Source organism: Podarcis filfolensis (assembly GCF_964270895.1).
Source record: "Podarcis filfolensis genome assembly, chromosome: 13".
In the NCBI taxonomy this organism is placed as follows: Eukaryota; Metazoa; Chordata; class Lepidosauria; order Squamata; family Lacertidae; genus Podarcis; species Podarcis filfolensis.
Window position 1 is genome coordinate 2,543,124 of NC_139615.1, and position 15,955 is coordinate 2,559,078.

The following is a 15,955-nucleotide window of genomic DNA, read 5'->3' on the forward strand; positions in this document are numbered from 1 at the left end:
TCTGCAGATTGAATGAGCATCTGCTAAATTCTTTCATCCAAGGAATTTTATAAAGACCTTGAACACTGAGCGCAGGACAGAGCCATGAACCTCTCCCAAATCCTAGAAATGAGCAGAGACTGCAAAAGGGTGCTGCGTACGTGTGTTTCTTTAAAGTGCTTTATTTGGTAACTGTTTGCATGGAAGATGCTTAAAAACGTTCGATGTCGTGGTGAGCTGCAGAACATGGATGGCCAGTGCGTCTGAAGGGCAGGTACATGGCCGCAAGGATGACCAAGAAGGTGGCTTCGGTGACGACCACAATCATGGCAATGAACTGGAAGGTGGGGCTCCACCCTGGAGCGAGAGAGGGGGCAAGGAATGAGGCGCGTTGGAGACAGAAGCTGTGCCACAGCGTTAACACATCGGCTTATGAGACTACCCGCTACTAGCAGATGGGGCTGCCAGGTCAGGTACACCCCAAAGTTCACTTGGGAAGACAGGTGAATTAATGCTAGTCTACTACTAGAAAAGGATGCGGGTGGCGCTGTGGGTTAAACCACAGAGCCTAGGACTTGCCGATCAGAAGGTCGGCGGTTTGAATCCCCGCAATGACGGGGTGAGCTCCCGTTGCTCGGTCCCTGCTCCTGCCAACCTAGCAGTTCGAAAGCACGTCAAAGTGCAAGTAGATAAATAGGTACCGCTCCGGTGGGAAGGTAAACGGCGTTTCCGTGTGCTGCTCTGGTTCGCCAGAAGAGGCTTAGTCATGCTGGCCACATGACCTGGAAGCTGTATGCCGGCTCCCTCGGCCAATAAAGCGAGATGAGCACCGCAACCCAGAGTCGGCCACGACTGGACCTAATGGTCAGGGGTCCCTTTATCTTTACCTTACTACAGTGGTACCTCAGGTTACAGACGCTTCAGGTTACATACGCTTCAGGTTACAGACTCCACTAACCCAGAAATACTACCTCGGGTTAAGAACTTTGCTTCAGGATGAGAACAGAAATCGTGCTCTTTTGGCACGGCAGCAGCAGGAGGCCCCATTAGCTAAAGTGGTGCTTCAGGTTAAGAACAGTTTCAGGTTAAGAACGGACCTCCGGAATGAATTAAGTTCTTAACCCAAGGTACCACTGTACTGGAAAAAAGCAAAGATCCCCAGTGTCAAAGCAATGATCCTTCAACATCAACTTCACTGGACTGGTCATGTTGTGCGGATGCCTGATGATCGCCTTCCAAAGCAACTACTCTTTTCTGAACTTAAAAATGGAAAGCGTAATGCTGGTTGTCAACAAAAGAGGTTTAAAGACTGTCTCAAGGCAAATCTTTAAAAATGTAGTATAAACACCGAGAATTGGGAAACACTGGCCTGCGAGCGCTCCAGTTGGAGAACAGCCTTTACCAAAGGTGTCATGGGCTTTGAAGACACTTGAACTCAGGACGCAAGGGAGAAACGTGCTAAGAGGAAGGCACGCTTGGCAAATCCACATCATGATCAACTCTCACCCAGCAACCAATGTCCCCACTGTGGAAGGACGTGTGGATCCAGAATTGGCCTCCACAGTCACTTACGGACTCACTGTTAAAACCTTGTTTATGGAAGACCATCTTACTCGGCTACGACTCACTGCTGAAGAAGAATATCCCAAACTCCAAGACTACGAGGTCCAGAGTCACATTTGCACAAGCCCCTTGCCTCACCTTTTCCGGGGGCAGCTGTCGATGCAGTGGCAGTGAGTTCCCCAGTCCTGGAGGTGGTACGGTTCTCCGCCCTGGTGATGGCACCTTTGATGGTCATGGTTACAACCTCAGCCTTCCGTTCCAGCGCTTTCCTCGCCTCTGCGGGGGCAGAAAGGGGCAGGTCAGTCCAAAGAGCTGTGCCATCTCTCGCCACAAAGAGAGCTCTGGGGCAGAACTCGAACCCAGATCCAGAGGGCATGACCCGAAGCAATGGATTCGAACTGGTGTGACAGTGTCAGAATAGGATCTAGGAGAGAAGGGGGTTCAAATCCCCATGCAACCAGAAAGCTTAGCAGGCGTGAATTTGGGCCGGTTGCTCACTCTCAAGACAGAAGGATTCTAACAAGCGGTGGAGGGAACCCCAAAGGCCATCCAGTCTGACCCCCCATTGCATTTATGCAGGAATCTCAGCTATAAATAATTCCTGACAGATGATCACCCGACCTCTCTTTGAACAGCTTTATATATTTATTTCCTGTCATTTTCTACACCATCGGGTGCATAAAATTATCAAGCGGCAAAATTAACCACCATGACCTTTGAAAATATAAAACGACAGGAGGCTAAAAACAGATTTAAACTTGCACTATGTATCTGTAGAAGAACCAATAGAGTCAATCCCAAAAGCATTACAAGAGATTTAAAAAAAATGGCAAGGTAGCAGGTCTTCAGATCAAATAAAGATAAAACCAAACTCTTGGTTAAAAATATGAATGATGAGAGTAAAAATAAATTACAAGATGTATCTGGTTAAAAGATGGAAAGAAAGGTTGAGTATAATTTAATATAATATTAATTTGTAAAAGATAATTACCGTATTTTTCGCACCATAGGGCGCACTTTTTCCCTCCTAAAAAGCAAGGGGAAATGTGTGTGCGTCCTCTGGAGTGAATGCAGGGGGGAGGGCAGGCGGGAAAAGCCCCCAAGAGCTGCACACAAGCTCTGTGCACTCTTGCGGGCTTTTCCACAGGAGGGAGAAGGGACTGACTGGTCGCATCAGTCCCTTCTCCCACCTCCCAGAAAAGCCAGGAGAAGCCGCGATCTCTTTAAAGGGGTTGTGCGGCTTCTGCGGGCTTTTGCGAGAGGTGAGGGAATCCCCCCCACCTCCCAGGAAAGCCAGGAAAGCCCTGCGCAGCGTCTCCCGGCAAGGAGAGGCTGCACGGGGCTAAAGGGGAAGCCAAAACAGCGAGCGGGATCCATCCTGTTCACTGCCTTGGCTCGTGCCATAGCCGCGCGCGACCCCTCCGGCAGGGAGAGGTTGTGCGCAGCCTGTACGCTGTTCTTTGGAGCTTGGGGGGGGAGATTTTTTTTCCCTTAATTTCCCCCCCCTAAAAACTGGGTGCGCCCTATGGTCCGGTGCGCCCTATGGTGCGAAAAATACGGTATTTAAAAACTTGGGAAGATAATAAAATAAATTTGCAAATTTGGAATAGAATGAATCTTTCACTATTAGGTAGGGTGTTGACTATAAAGATGAATGTACAGATTGCTAAATATCGTTTTTAGCAGGTGTCAGAGTATAGCAATGGTGATGCCTGATGGGTAGGCAAACTAAGGCCCGGATCCGGCCCAATCGCCTTCTCAATCCGGCCTGTGGACGGTCCAGGAATCAGTGTGTTTTTACACGAGCAGAATGTGTCCTTTTATTTAAAATGCATCTCAAGGTGCGAGGGACAGTGAACCGGCCCCCTGCTGAAAAAGTTTCCTGCCACACTGACCCCTGCAGTAGACACTCGGGTTACGTTACTCTCGAGTAACATAAACTTTGGGTTGCAAAAGCGGCTAACCCGGAAGTATTTTTCTGGATTTCGCCGCTTGTGTGTGCACAGAAGCAGCGCATCTGGATACAGATTTTTTCAGGGTGCGCACGGACCCCAGGAACGAATTAAATTCATATCCAGAGGACCCACTGTATGTCGGAAGCTGCGCAGAGTGGCTGGGGCAGGGGTGGGCAACCTAAGGCCCAGGGGCTGGATCCGGCCCAATCGCCTTCTAAATCCGGCCCGCGGACGGTCCGGGAATCAGCGTGTTTTTACATGAGTCGAATGTGTCCTTTTATTTACAATGCATCTCTGGGTTATTTGTGGGGCATAGAAATTCATTCCCCCCCCAAAAAAAATATAGTCTGGCCCCCCACATGGTCTGAGGGACAGTGGACCAGCCCCTTCTGAAAAAGTTTGCTGATACCTGGGCTGGGGCAACCCAGCCACATGGGTAGGGTATAACCAATAAAATTATTATTAATATGGAATAGGACCAGAGTTTTTTTCCAGTTCTGGCACCTCTCAAATAGGCACCATGGCCATTATAAGAGAACAAGGACGGCGTTCATGGTGAGTTCTGGCACCTCTTTTTCAAGAAATATAGCACTGAGTAAGATGTCCCTATTTTCATCAGAGAAATGTCGGAGGGTATATGCAAGTACTGGATCAGGACTCAGAAGTGGTTGCGGCCTGACTCAAGGTTGTCCAGTATTACAGTCGTAGTAAAGGTAAAGGGGCCCCTGACCATTAGGTCCAGTCGTGGCCGACTCTGGGGTTGCGGCGCTCATCTCGCTTTATTGGCCGAGGGATCCGGCGTACAGCTTCTGGGTCATGTGGCCAGCAGGACTAAGCCGCTTCTGGCGAACCAGAGCAGCGCAAGGAAACACCGTTTACCTTCCCGCCGGAGCGGTACCTATTTATCTACTTGCACTTTGACGTGCTTTCGAACTGCTAGGTTGGCAGGAGCAGGGACCGAGCAACGGGAGCTCACCCCGTCGCGGGGATTCGAACCGCCGACCTTCTGATCGGCAAGCCCTAGGCTCTGTGGTTTAACCCACAGCGCCACCCGCATCCCGTAATACCTTGGGATAAATACGCTTCAATATAAGTATTTTTGGGTTGCGCTCCATGGCGACCCGGAAGTAACGGAGCGCTTTACTTCCAGGTTTCGCCGCTCGCGCAGACGGTCAAAATCATGTCACGCGGAAGTGGCGAAACGCGACCCACCCAGTCACGTCTTATGTTCTGTTCAGGATGCGAACAGGGCTCCGGATCCCGTTCGCATCCCGAGGTGCTATGTGGTAGAAAAACCTCGGCTATGGGTCCCCCAAAATGCCAGCCTGGGGTCAAAGGCTGCATTCATGAACTCAGATCCCTTCTCCCAAATCCCTGAAATGAGCGGAGACTGCAAAAGGGTGCTGCGTACGTGTGTTTCTTTAAAGTGCTTTATTTGGTAACAGTTTGCATGGAAGATGCTTAAAAATGTTGGATGTCGTTGTGCTCTGAAACACATGGACGGCCGTAGTGTCTGGGGGACAGGCGAATGGCCAAGAGGATGAGCAGAACAGTGGCTTCTACGATGAGTACCACCATGGCACAGAACTGGAAATCGGGCATCCACCCTGGAGCGAGAGAGGGGGCAAGGAATGAGGCGCGTTGGAGACAGAAGCTGTGCCACAGCGTTAACACATCAGCTTATGAGACTAGCCGCTACTAGTAGATGGGGCTGCCAGGTCAGGTACATCTCAAAGTTCACTTGGGAAGACAGGCGAACTAATACTAGTCTGCTACTGGGGACGCGGGTGGCGCTGTGGGTTAAACCACAGAGCCTAGGACTTGCTGATCCAAAGGTCGGCAGTTCGAATCCCTACGACGGGGTGAGCTTCCGTTGCTCGGTCCCTGCTCCTGCCAACCTAGCAGTTCGAAAGCATGCCAGTGCAAGTAGATGAATAGGTACCCCTCCGGCGGGTGCTGGCCACATGACCCGGAAGCTGTATGCCGGCTCCCTCGGCCAGTAAAGTGAGATGAGCACCGCAACCCAGAGTCGGCCACGACTGGACCTAATGGTCAGGGGTCAACTTTACTGCTGGAAAAAAGCAAAGATCCCCAATGTCAAAGCAGTGATTCTTCAACATCAACTTCGCTGGACTGGTCATGTTGTGCGGATGCCAGATTATCGTGTCTCTCAAAACAACTACTCTTTTCTGAACTTAGAAATGGAAAGTGTAATGCTGGTGGTCAACAAAAGAGGTTTAAAGACGGTCTCAAGGCAAATCTAAAATGTAGTATAAAAACACTGGCCTGCGAGCGCTCCAGTTGGAGAACAGCCTTTACCAAAGGCGTTGAGGGCTTTGAAGACACTCGAACTCAGGACGCAAGGGAGAAACGTGCTAGGAGGAAGGCATGCTTGGTGAATCCACACCGTGATTGACTTCCATTCGGAAACCAATGTCCCCACTGTGGAACGATGTGTGAATCTAGAACTGGCCTCCACAGTCACTTACAGACTCACTGTTTAAACCTTGTTTATGGACGACCATCTTACTCGGGTACGAGTGATCACCAGAGAAGAAGAATATCCCAAGCTCTGAGACTACAAGGTCCAGACTCAAGCCCCTTGCCTCACCTGTTTTGGGAGCAGCTGTCGATGCAGTGGTAGTGAGTTCCCCAGTCCTGGAAGTGGTATGGTTCTCTGCCCTGGAGATGGCACCTTCAAGGGTCATGGTGACAACTTCAGCCTTCAGTTCCAGTGCTTTCCTCGCCTCTGAGGGGAGAAAGGGCAGGTCAGTTCAAGGAGCTGTGCCATCTCTCGCCACAAAGAGAGCTCTGGGGTAGAACTCGAACCCAGATCCAGAGGTAATGAATGTTGCGTGATTGGTCAACGGCACAAGACACATCATATGGGGACTTCCGGCGAGGCAAAATGGCGGGCGCCACAGCGGTGATCAGCTCCTGACGCCAGCCAGAGCCAACTGCGCTACCAGGCTGGCTCTGGGCTGCCGAGACAGCCACTGGCGCTGCCAAGGGGGAATTGGGGACGCATGGAGTGTCAACTGGGGGAACCGCTGACCACCCAAATTGAGCTGGAAGCGAGAGAGCGCCCGGCCACCCAGCCGACTGCCCAGTGGTGCTCTGGGGCCAGGAAAAACCCAGAGCCAACGCAGGGAGGAAGAGGAGAGGAGGAGAAGGAAGAGAGAGAAAGAGGAAGGAGAAAAAAGAGGGGAGCCCCGACATTGCCACGCCATTGCCACCGTTGAAGAGGGGAGGTAGGAGGGCACCGGGAAGGCAAGGACAATGGCCGAGCCCAGGCCCGATCCGAGCCTACTCCACGGCGGTTAGCGCTCCAAGAGGGCAGATTGGGGCCCAGAGGAAGGCCGTGTGACAGAGGAGACCACAGAAGAGAAGATATTACTTCTTGTTTAAATAAAATAAAGGTAAAGGGACCCCTGACCATTAGGTCCAGTCGTGGCCGACTCTGGGGTTGCGGCGCTCATCTCGCTTTATTGGCCGAGGGAGCCGGCGTACAGCTTCCGGGTCATGTGGCCAGCATGACTAAGCCGCTTCTGGCGAACCAGAGCAGCGCACGGAAACACTGTTCACCTTCCCACCGGAGCGGTACCTATTTATCTACTTGCACTTTGATGTGCTTTCGAACTGCTAGGTTGGCAGGAGCAGGGACCGAGCAACGGGAGCTCACCCCGTCGTGGGGATTCGAACCGCCAACCTTCTGATCAGCAAGTCCTAGGCTCTGTGGTTTAACCCACAGCGCCACCCGCGTCCCCTCTTGTTTAAGTAACTTTTTTAAAATTACTTTTTTTCTCTTATAAAAAAAAAGTGTCCCCGGATTCTTTGGGAAAAAATCTGGTAACCTTACTTTAAGCAGAACTTGGATGGCCAGGGATGCTTTGGTTGTCCAACCCACCTGAGTGTTCCTTGATAACTGGGAATCTCTCCCCTACCTTTGGAATGCAACACCCCAATCCAGTTAAAAGGAAGGAGCAGAGAATTAGGAGCTGTTAACAGTGGAACTGGCTCCCTTGGGAGGTGATGGTCTCTCCTTCCTTGGAGGTTTTTAAGAAGAGGTTGGACGGCCATCAGTCATGGATGCTTTAGCTGAGATTCCTGCATCACAGCGGGTTGGACTGGATGACCTCTGGGTCTCTCCCAAACCTACAATCCTACGCTCTGCAGAACTCGATCAAGTGGAGCAGAGCTTTTGCATCGTGCCACCCAGGAGATAGGCACGACCTTCTCCTGCTCTCAAATGCTACATACAAGCACGTATCAATTAAGGCAATTCTGGGGAAACTCCGTACCTGGCCTTGCTGCTTCGACTAGGTCCGGAAACCCAGATCCTTCTTCCGCCTCACTGATGAAGATGGGGCCTCTCCGCAGGTACACTGCAAAGAATTAGAAAGCATTGGCTGCCACGCTGGATCTGCTCAAGGAAAGTCGGCCAAGAATCATAAATAATAATAATTAATTATTTATACCCCGCCCATCTGGCTGGGTTTCCCCAGCCACTCTGGGCAGCTTCCAACAGAATATTAAAATACAATAGTCTATTAAACCTTAAAAGCTTCCCTAAACAGGGCTGCCTTCAGATGTCTTCTAAAAGTCAGATAGTTGTTTATTTCCTTGACATCTGAAGGGAGGGCGCCACCACCAAGAAGGCCCTGTGCCTGGTTCCCTGTAACCTCACTTCTCGCAGGGAGAGAACCGCCAGAAGGCCCTCAGTGCTGGCTCCCAGTGGGGTACAGGATCAGGTTTAAGGTGCTGGTTTTGACCTTTAAAGCCCTATACGGCCTAGGACCCTCGTACCTACAGGACCGCCTCTCCTGGTATGTCCCACGGAGGAACTTACGGTCTGCAAGTAATAACATCTTGGAGGTCCCAGGCCATAGGGAGGTTAGGCTGGCCTCAACCAGAGCCAGGGCCTTTTCGGCCGTGGCCCCGATCTGGTGGAAGGCTCTGCCACAAGAGACTAGGGCCCTGCGGGACTTGACATCTTTCCGCAGGGCTGCAAGACGGAGCTGTTCCACCAGGCCTTTGGTCAGGGCGCAGCCTGACTCCCTCCTTTGGCAATCCTCACAGAACTCTAGCCCAATGGTTGCCATCAATTTGATTTGAATTAACTATATAATGAAATGATTTTAGAATGTTGTACTATTTTATTGTTGTTAGCCGCCCCGGCTTTGGCTGGGGAGGGTGGGATATAAATAAAATTTTTTATTATTATTATTAGTGCCCCGGGCACTGGCAAACCACGCTATGCCACTGAGCCAGGGCATAGCCCCCCAGAGCCCCCTCTGCCATGAATTTGGGAACCACTGACCTAGACTTCCCCCCCCCCCGATCCACAAAGTTTGGGCCATGCTCTTTCACCATTCCTCTTTCTGCAACGCTGCCTGGCTCTTTTTAATGCTATTTCCGTATACCGCTTTAGGGAGTTAAATAAAACCCGGCAGTCTAGCTTCTAAATCGAATTGCTCTCCCTTCTCAGGGCAATGTGTTTTTTTCACAGCTTGTGCTATCAACACCATCGCCCGGCACGTACCATCCAAAGGCGGCTCAGGATTATCCTCCTGCTCTTCCGAGATGTTGGCCGACCTTCCCGGGCCTTTGAAGGGCAGAGAGGTTCTCATTACATCCACCTTGGATTCCATCGCTGGCATGAAGGCTGCCAAAAAACAGAAAAAGGAGATGTGTTTCGTCTAGAGTAGCGGCTCGTAAGAACTTTTAAAAAAGAGATCTGCAGGATCAGGCCAGGAGCCCAACTTTCTTTTTTGCCTTTTGCTTAAACATTAACAAGTTTCGTCTAGCATCCTGCACTCACAGTGGCCGACCGGATGGTCCAGTTGAGCAGGACTTGAACCCAAGACCCCTCTCTTCTCCTGTGGTTCTCAGAAGCATCGCTGCCTCTGAACGTGGAGGCAGAGCCGAGCCATTGTGGCTAGGAGCCATCGATAGCCCTTTCGTCCATGAATTAGCCTCAACCTCTTTTAATAGTAATAAACAACAACAACAACAACAATTTATTATTTATACCCTGCCCATCTGGCTGGGCTTCCCCAGCCACTCTGGGCGGCTTCCAACAAAATATTAGAATACACTAATCCACCAAACATTAAAAGCTTCCCTAAACAGGGCTGCCTTCAGATGTCTTCTAAAAGTCTGGTAGTTGTTTTTCTCTTTAACATCCGGTGGGAGGGCGTTCCACAGGGCCACTACCGAGAAGGCCCTATGTTTAAAGGCATCTATGTCAGCAATTGGTGCTGGAGGAGACTCTTGAGAGTCCCATGGACTGCAAGAAGATCAAACCTCTCCATTCTGAAGGAAATCAGCCCTGAGTGCTCACTGGAAGGACAGATCCTGAAGCTGAGGCTCCAAGACTTTGGCCACCTCCTGAGAAGAGAAGACTCCCTGGAAAAGACCCTGGTGTTGGGAAAGATGGAGGGCACAAGGAGAAGGGGACGACGGAGGACGAGATGGTGGGACAGTGTTCTCGAAGCTACCAGCATGAGTTTGACCAAACTGCGGGAGGCAGTGGAAGACAGGAGTGCCTGGCGTGCTCTGGTCTTGGGGGTCACAAAGAGGCGGACACGACTAAACAACTAAACAACAACAACAACAAGAAGTCAGCAATTATCATTGCCTCCAGTGGGAGGGAGTTCCACAGTCTAGCTATGAGCAGAGGGGACTTTCATCTGTCCTGAATATGCCAACATTCAGCCTTCATTGCATGTCCCCAAGTTATCGTGCTCAGCGGGAAAGAGAGTAAAACTCGTCTGTATCTCCTTTCTCCATGCAAGGCATAATTTTATGAACCATGATTCCCAAAGCTTTTTTTTGGCCACAGCCCTGTTGGTTCCATAAACTCACCCGCAGTTCCCCCTTCTGTGCCCGTTAAAAAAAGTATTATTCAGAATAGCAGTTTGCAGAACCCACTAAGGAAGACAATATTGCAACACAATAAAACCCAGCAAGGAATATTGCACGGAAATTATTCTTACACACCCTTACTCACATACGGTTGAAGCAGATTCAGAGCATGAAGTATTTATGTATTGCTACTTGCCACACATGGACAAACCTTCACTTAATTTATAAGAAAATCAATAGCTGTTACCAAAAGCAGGCTGCCTTGTGGCAACCCAGAATCCTAAATATTACAAATGTGATCGAAGGAAACAGCTTTGAAAGTGGCAAGAACAGTAAAACTTTAAATACAATGCAAGGAAGGAGTTTCATTCAGGCGCTAGCCTGGTCCATCGGAAAGGTTTGTAATTTAAAAGACAAAACTCTAGCGTTTCCCTGCAAATTTATCTGAAATATTCACTTTGTTTTTGCTGACCCCTGCATGTACTGCAGTCACACAATCAATCAATAGCTGAACTGGGTTCCACAGTCACAAAAACAGCCACAAAAAACGCAAAATAAATAGCAAAAACAGACAGATCTCAGCGTAACACTCAAAACGGAGCATGTTTGGCTTCCGAAAAAAGTTCGCAAACCGGAACACTTACTTCCGGGATTGCAGTGTTTGGGTCCCAAGTTGTTTGAGCACCAAGGCATTTGAGAACCAAGGGACCACTGTACTTCAAAGTCAATGCGGCTTGCCAAAAGGACAGAGCGATAAAATTATCGGTAAAAACCATGAGAAACAAAATCGTGGATGTTTCGGCATCTGCGGTACTTGGGGGTCGATTCCAAAAGATCCCACCTGAGAAACGCCTTTGCCCCTGTGGAGATGGTAGCACCGAAAACAGTGGCTCACGTCCTCCTGTCTTGGACTCTCTCTAAAAAAACAACACCCTGAGGAACGAGATCATCACCCCACTCGTACTAACCATCCCATGGCGCTCAGCCACTGCCACAATGTCATTTCTTCTATCAGATCAAAATGAGCAGATAACAGCAAAGGTTGCTAGGTTCATAGCAGGGGCAGTCAGAATAAGGGCCACTAACTGACTGCTGATTCAGGACTTTAAATTGTGCTTTTACAGCAAATTTCCTTTTCTGCGTATACTGTGATGTTTTATTGTTCCTATGGTCATTGGCTAATGCGAATAAAGTTTTATCTCTCTCTCGCTCTCAAAACAGAGGCGTAACACTCAAAATGGAGCATGTTCGACCTCCGAAAAACATTCACAAACCGGAACGCTTCCTTCTGGGTTTGCAGCGTTTGGGTTCCAAGTTGTTTGAGAACCAAGGTACCACTGTAATTCTAAGGAGCCTTTTGTGTCCACTCTTTGCTTCAGAGTGCGTTTCCCCCCAGTTGCCTGGGTTCTCTGAAATTACTGTATTTTTCGCTCTATAAGACTCACTTTTTCCCTCCTAAAAAGTAAGGGGAAATGTGTGTGCGTCTTATGGAGCGAATGCAGGCTGCGCAGCTATCCCAGAAGCCAGAACAGCAAGAGGGATTGCTGCTTTCGCTGCGCAGCGATCCCTCTTGCTGTTCTGGCTTCTGAGATTCAGAATATTTTTTTCCCTTGTTTTCCTCCTCCAAAAACTAGGTGTGTCTTGTGGTCTGGTGCGTCTTACAGAGTGAAATATACGGTATGTTGCATCACGGGGCAGAGGGAGAGAGACTATGATTTTGCGGCAACTTCCTCCTCTGCGCAGAACTGCAATAAAAAGTCTTTTTGCAAATGTAAATAAACGGGGGCAAATCCCAGGGTGTGGAGCTGTCAGCTGCGATGCGCCGACTTCTCAGAGAGTGCACGCGATCTGTCACGGAGGCAGCCAGCAGCGGCCTGACCCCTTAGACCAGGGTGAGCAAGTTACCCATCCATCTGTCGGTGGGGGAAGAGATGGAAAGCAGAGGCTTGCAAAGAAAGCTAGCAATACAAGCTTGATCTGACAGTGGCACACTGGTCCCATCACCTCTTGGCAAACAGAAGGGGAAGAAATGGAGGCAGTGAGAGATTTTACTTTCTTGGTCTCCATGATCAGCGCAGATGGTGACAGCAGTCATGAAATAAAAAACGCCTGCTCCTTGGGAGAAAAGCGATGGCAAACCTAGACAGCATCTTAAAAAGTAGAGACATCACCTTGCCAACAAAGGTCCGTATAGTTAAAGCTCTGGTTTTCCCAGTAGTGATGTATGGAAGTGAGAGCTGGACCGTAAAAAAGGCTGATCGCCGAAGAATGGATGCTTTTGAATTCTGGTGCTGGAGGAGACTCTTGAGAGTCCCATGGACTGCGAGAAGATCAAACCTCTCCATTCTGAAGGAAATCAGCCCTGAGTGCTCACTGGAAGGACAGATCCTGAAGCTGAGGCTCCAAGACTTTGGCCACCTCATGAGAGGAGAAGACTCCCTGGAAAAGACCCTGATGTTGGGAAAGATGGAGGGCGCAAGGAGAAGGGGACGACGGAGGACGAGATGGTGGGACAGTGTTCTCGAAGCTACCAGCATGAGTTTGACCGAACTGCGGGAGGCAGTGGAAGACAGGAGTGCCTGGCGTGCTCTGGTCCAGGGGGTCACGAAGAGGCGGACATGACTAAACGACTAAACAACAACAACAAAGCCAGATGCAGTCTCATTTGAAAATAAAATTTTATGCGTGAGAAAAAAAATGCCACGTTTATAATTATTATCGGTCATTTCCCCAGCGCAGACGCTGCTCAGTGCAGACATGTTGACGTTATTGGACTTGCTTAATTTAGGTTTGTTAATTTCAATGCCGGTCTGTCCTTCAAAAAAAATACAACCCTGTGATTATATGGATTAGTTGCCCCCCAGAATCACTTCACCGGGTCACCTACAACCGTAAAGCAATAATATATTGATAGAATAATAATAATCAGTGCTTTTTTCCTAAAAAATTAAAATGTTTAGGGGTACTCTCATTTCGACTCAAAACCACCATTTTATAGTTCAAAACGGGAAGAATAATCATAAGTAAATGGACAAAACTACAGTGGTACCTCGGGTTAAGTACTTAATTCGTTCTGGAGGTCTGTTCTTAACCTGAAACTGTTCTTAACCTGAAGCTCCACTTTAGGTAATGGGGCCTCCTGCTGCCGCTGCACAATTTCTGTTCTCATCCTGAAGCAAAGTTCTTAACCCGAGGTACTATTTCTGGGTTAGCGGAGTCTGTAACCTGAAGTGTCTGTAACCCGAGGTACCACTGTACAAAGATTCGCAAAATGTTTAGGGGTGTGCGTACCCCTGTGTACCCCCAGGAAAAAGCACTGATATTAATAATAATAATAATAATAATATAACTAATATAGCTAACATAAGAGCACAGTTAGAAGAGCATGAGACACTGAATCTCAAAGTTGTGGGTTCTAGCCCCACGGTGGGCAAAAGATTCCTGCATTGCAGAGGGTTGGACTAGATGACCCTTGGGCCCTTTCCAATTCCCTCTTCAACATACGCATTTTTATGCACGATTTACCCCAGCACATGCATTTCTTTTGTACCCACTACTCAGGCTGGAGAAGCACATTGCCATAATTCAGAGGGTGTGGACCGCCTCTCCTGGTACGCCCCATGGAGAGGTCCACAAATGACAATACCTTAGAGGTCCCAAGTGACAAGGTGGTTAGATTGGTCTCAACTAGGACCAGGGCCTTTTCAGTACTGGCCCCGACGTGGTGGAACGCTCTGTCCCAAGAGACTAACATTTTAATATTTTGTTGAAAGCCACCCAGAGTGGCTGGGGAAGCCCAGCCAGATGGGTGGGGAATGAATGAATGAATGAATGAATGAATAAATAATAATAATAATAATAATAATAATAATAATAATAATAATAATAATTACTAGGGCCCTGCGGGACTTGACATCTTTCCGCAGGGCCTGCAAGACGGAGCTGTTCCGCCTGGCCTTCGGTTTGGACTCAGTCTGACCCTTATGTTTCCCTCCCCTTATGGTCTTGCTCTATCGGCTACTTTTAAAATGAGGCTGCATTTTAAATTGCCCCCCCCCCATTATGTTTTTATTGTAGTTTTACCGGTTTTAGCTGCCCTGAGCCCGGCTCTGACCAGGGAGGGTGGGGTATAAATAAAATTTATTATTGGAAATGTAAAGAAACTGAAGGTACATTCTTTCACCTTTGGTGGACGTGCCCAAGAATCAAGGCTTTCTGGGAGATGATATATAATGAAATGAAAAAGGTATTTAAATATACCTTCCTGAAGAAACCAGAGGCCTTCCTTCTGGGCATTGTCGGCCAATTGGTGCCAAAGAAGGACAGAACTTTTTTTATGTACGCTACAACAGCAGCAAGAATACTTATTGCAAAGTATTGGAAGACACAAGATTTACCCACTTTGGAAGAATGGCAGACGAAGGTGATGGACTATATGGGATTGGCAGAAATGACTGGCAGAATCCGAGACCAGGGAGAAGAGTTGGTGGAAGAAGATTGGAAGAAATTTAAAGATTATCTACAGAAATATTGTAAAATTAACGAATGTTAGAATGATGTTGGATAGAAATTAAGTGGTTTCCAGCTGTAATGCTTTAAGGGAATATGAAAAAAGGGTTATAAATAGGTAAAAACACAATGGCAAGGATTTGCTGAACCAACAATTTGAGGTGGAATACAAAAAAGGGAGGTATGAGGAGGTCTGGGAAACAAGCTAAAGGAAAATAAGCAGTGGAAAATTTGTGTGTTTTTAATTATTTTTATTTTGTATTTTTGTTATTTTTTTCATTTTATTGTAATACCTTAAAAAATCTTAATAAATATCTTATAAAAAATAAATAAAATTTATTATTATTATTATTTCAGAGGGGGCTGCGTTTCGGCCATCGCCTTGTTTCGGATCGGGCAAATTGAGTCCGTTCGTCTTCCAGGGTGACCTGAATTGAACCTCTCTCCCCCTCCCTAGTGATATTTGGAAATACCATTTAAATCCTGCTTCTGGCAGTACTGGCTCTGCAACACTAGAGGGAGCTGTGAGGCTTCCCAAATTACCCTTGGAGATAATTGCATCTTCTGCAATTTCCTGGGAGCAGAATGAAAATTGGAAGCCCTGCTGCGCCGGATCAGATAGTGCTGGCTTTTCTTTTTCCCTTGCCTTCAAAATATAAAGGCATCCCTGAGTTGACATATACAGCGGTACCTTGGTTCTCGAACTTAATCCGTTCAAGAAGTCCGTTCCAAAACCAAAGCATGTTCCAAAACCAAGGCACGCTTTCCCATAGAAAGCAACGCAAAATGGATTAATCCGTTCCAGACTTTTGAAAACAACCCCTAAAACAGCAGTTTGACATGAGTTTTACTATTTAACGAGACCATTGATCCATAAAATGAAAGCAATAAACCTGTACTGCAGTTACACAATCAGTCGGTAGCTGAACTGGGTTCAGCACAGTCACAAAAACAAAACAAAAAAAGCAGCAATATCAAAAACACAAAATAAATTGCAAAAACAGACAGACCTCAGCGTAACACTCAAAATGCAAGTTTGGCACTCAAACTGGAAGCATAACACTCAAAATGGAGCACTTTCG

At 48.1% G+C, this 15,955-nt stretch overlaps 1 protein-coding gene across 1 annotated transcript in view; it reads right to left on the reverse strand.

Moving 5' to 3' along the window:
- Positions 1-15,955, reverse strand: part of LOC310746974 (uncharacterized protein) — a 17,937-nt gene continuing 1,982 nt past the window's right edge. The window contains exons 2-6 of the mRNA XM_083581253.1: positions 9,040-9,162; positions 7,799-7,882; positions 6,109-6,246; positions 1,681-1,818; positions 1-336 (exon numbers count right to left, since the gene is read on the reverse strand). Coding sequence (XP_083437379.1) covers positions 191-336; positions 1,681-1,818; positions 6,109-6,246; positions 7,799-7,882; positions 9,040-9,157 — 624 coding nt within the window. The 5' untranslated portion in view covers positions 9,158-9,162 and the 3' untranslated portion in view covers positions 1-190. The remainder of the gene's footprint in view (positions 337-1,680; positions 1,819-6,108; positions 6,247-7,798; positions 7,883-9,039; positions 9,163-15,955) is intronic.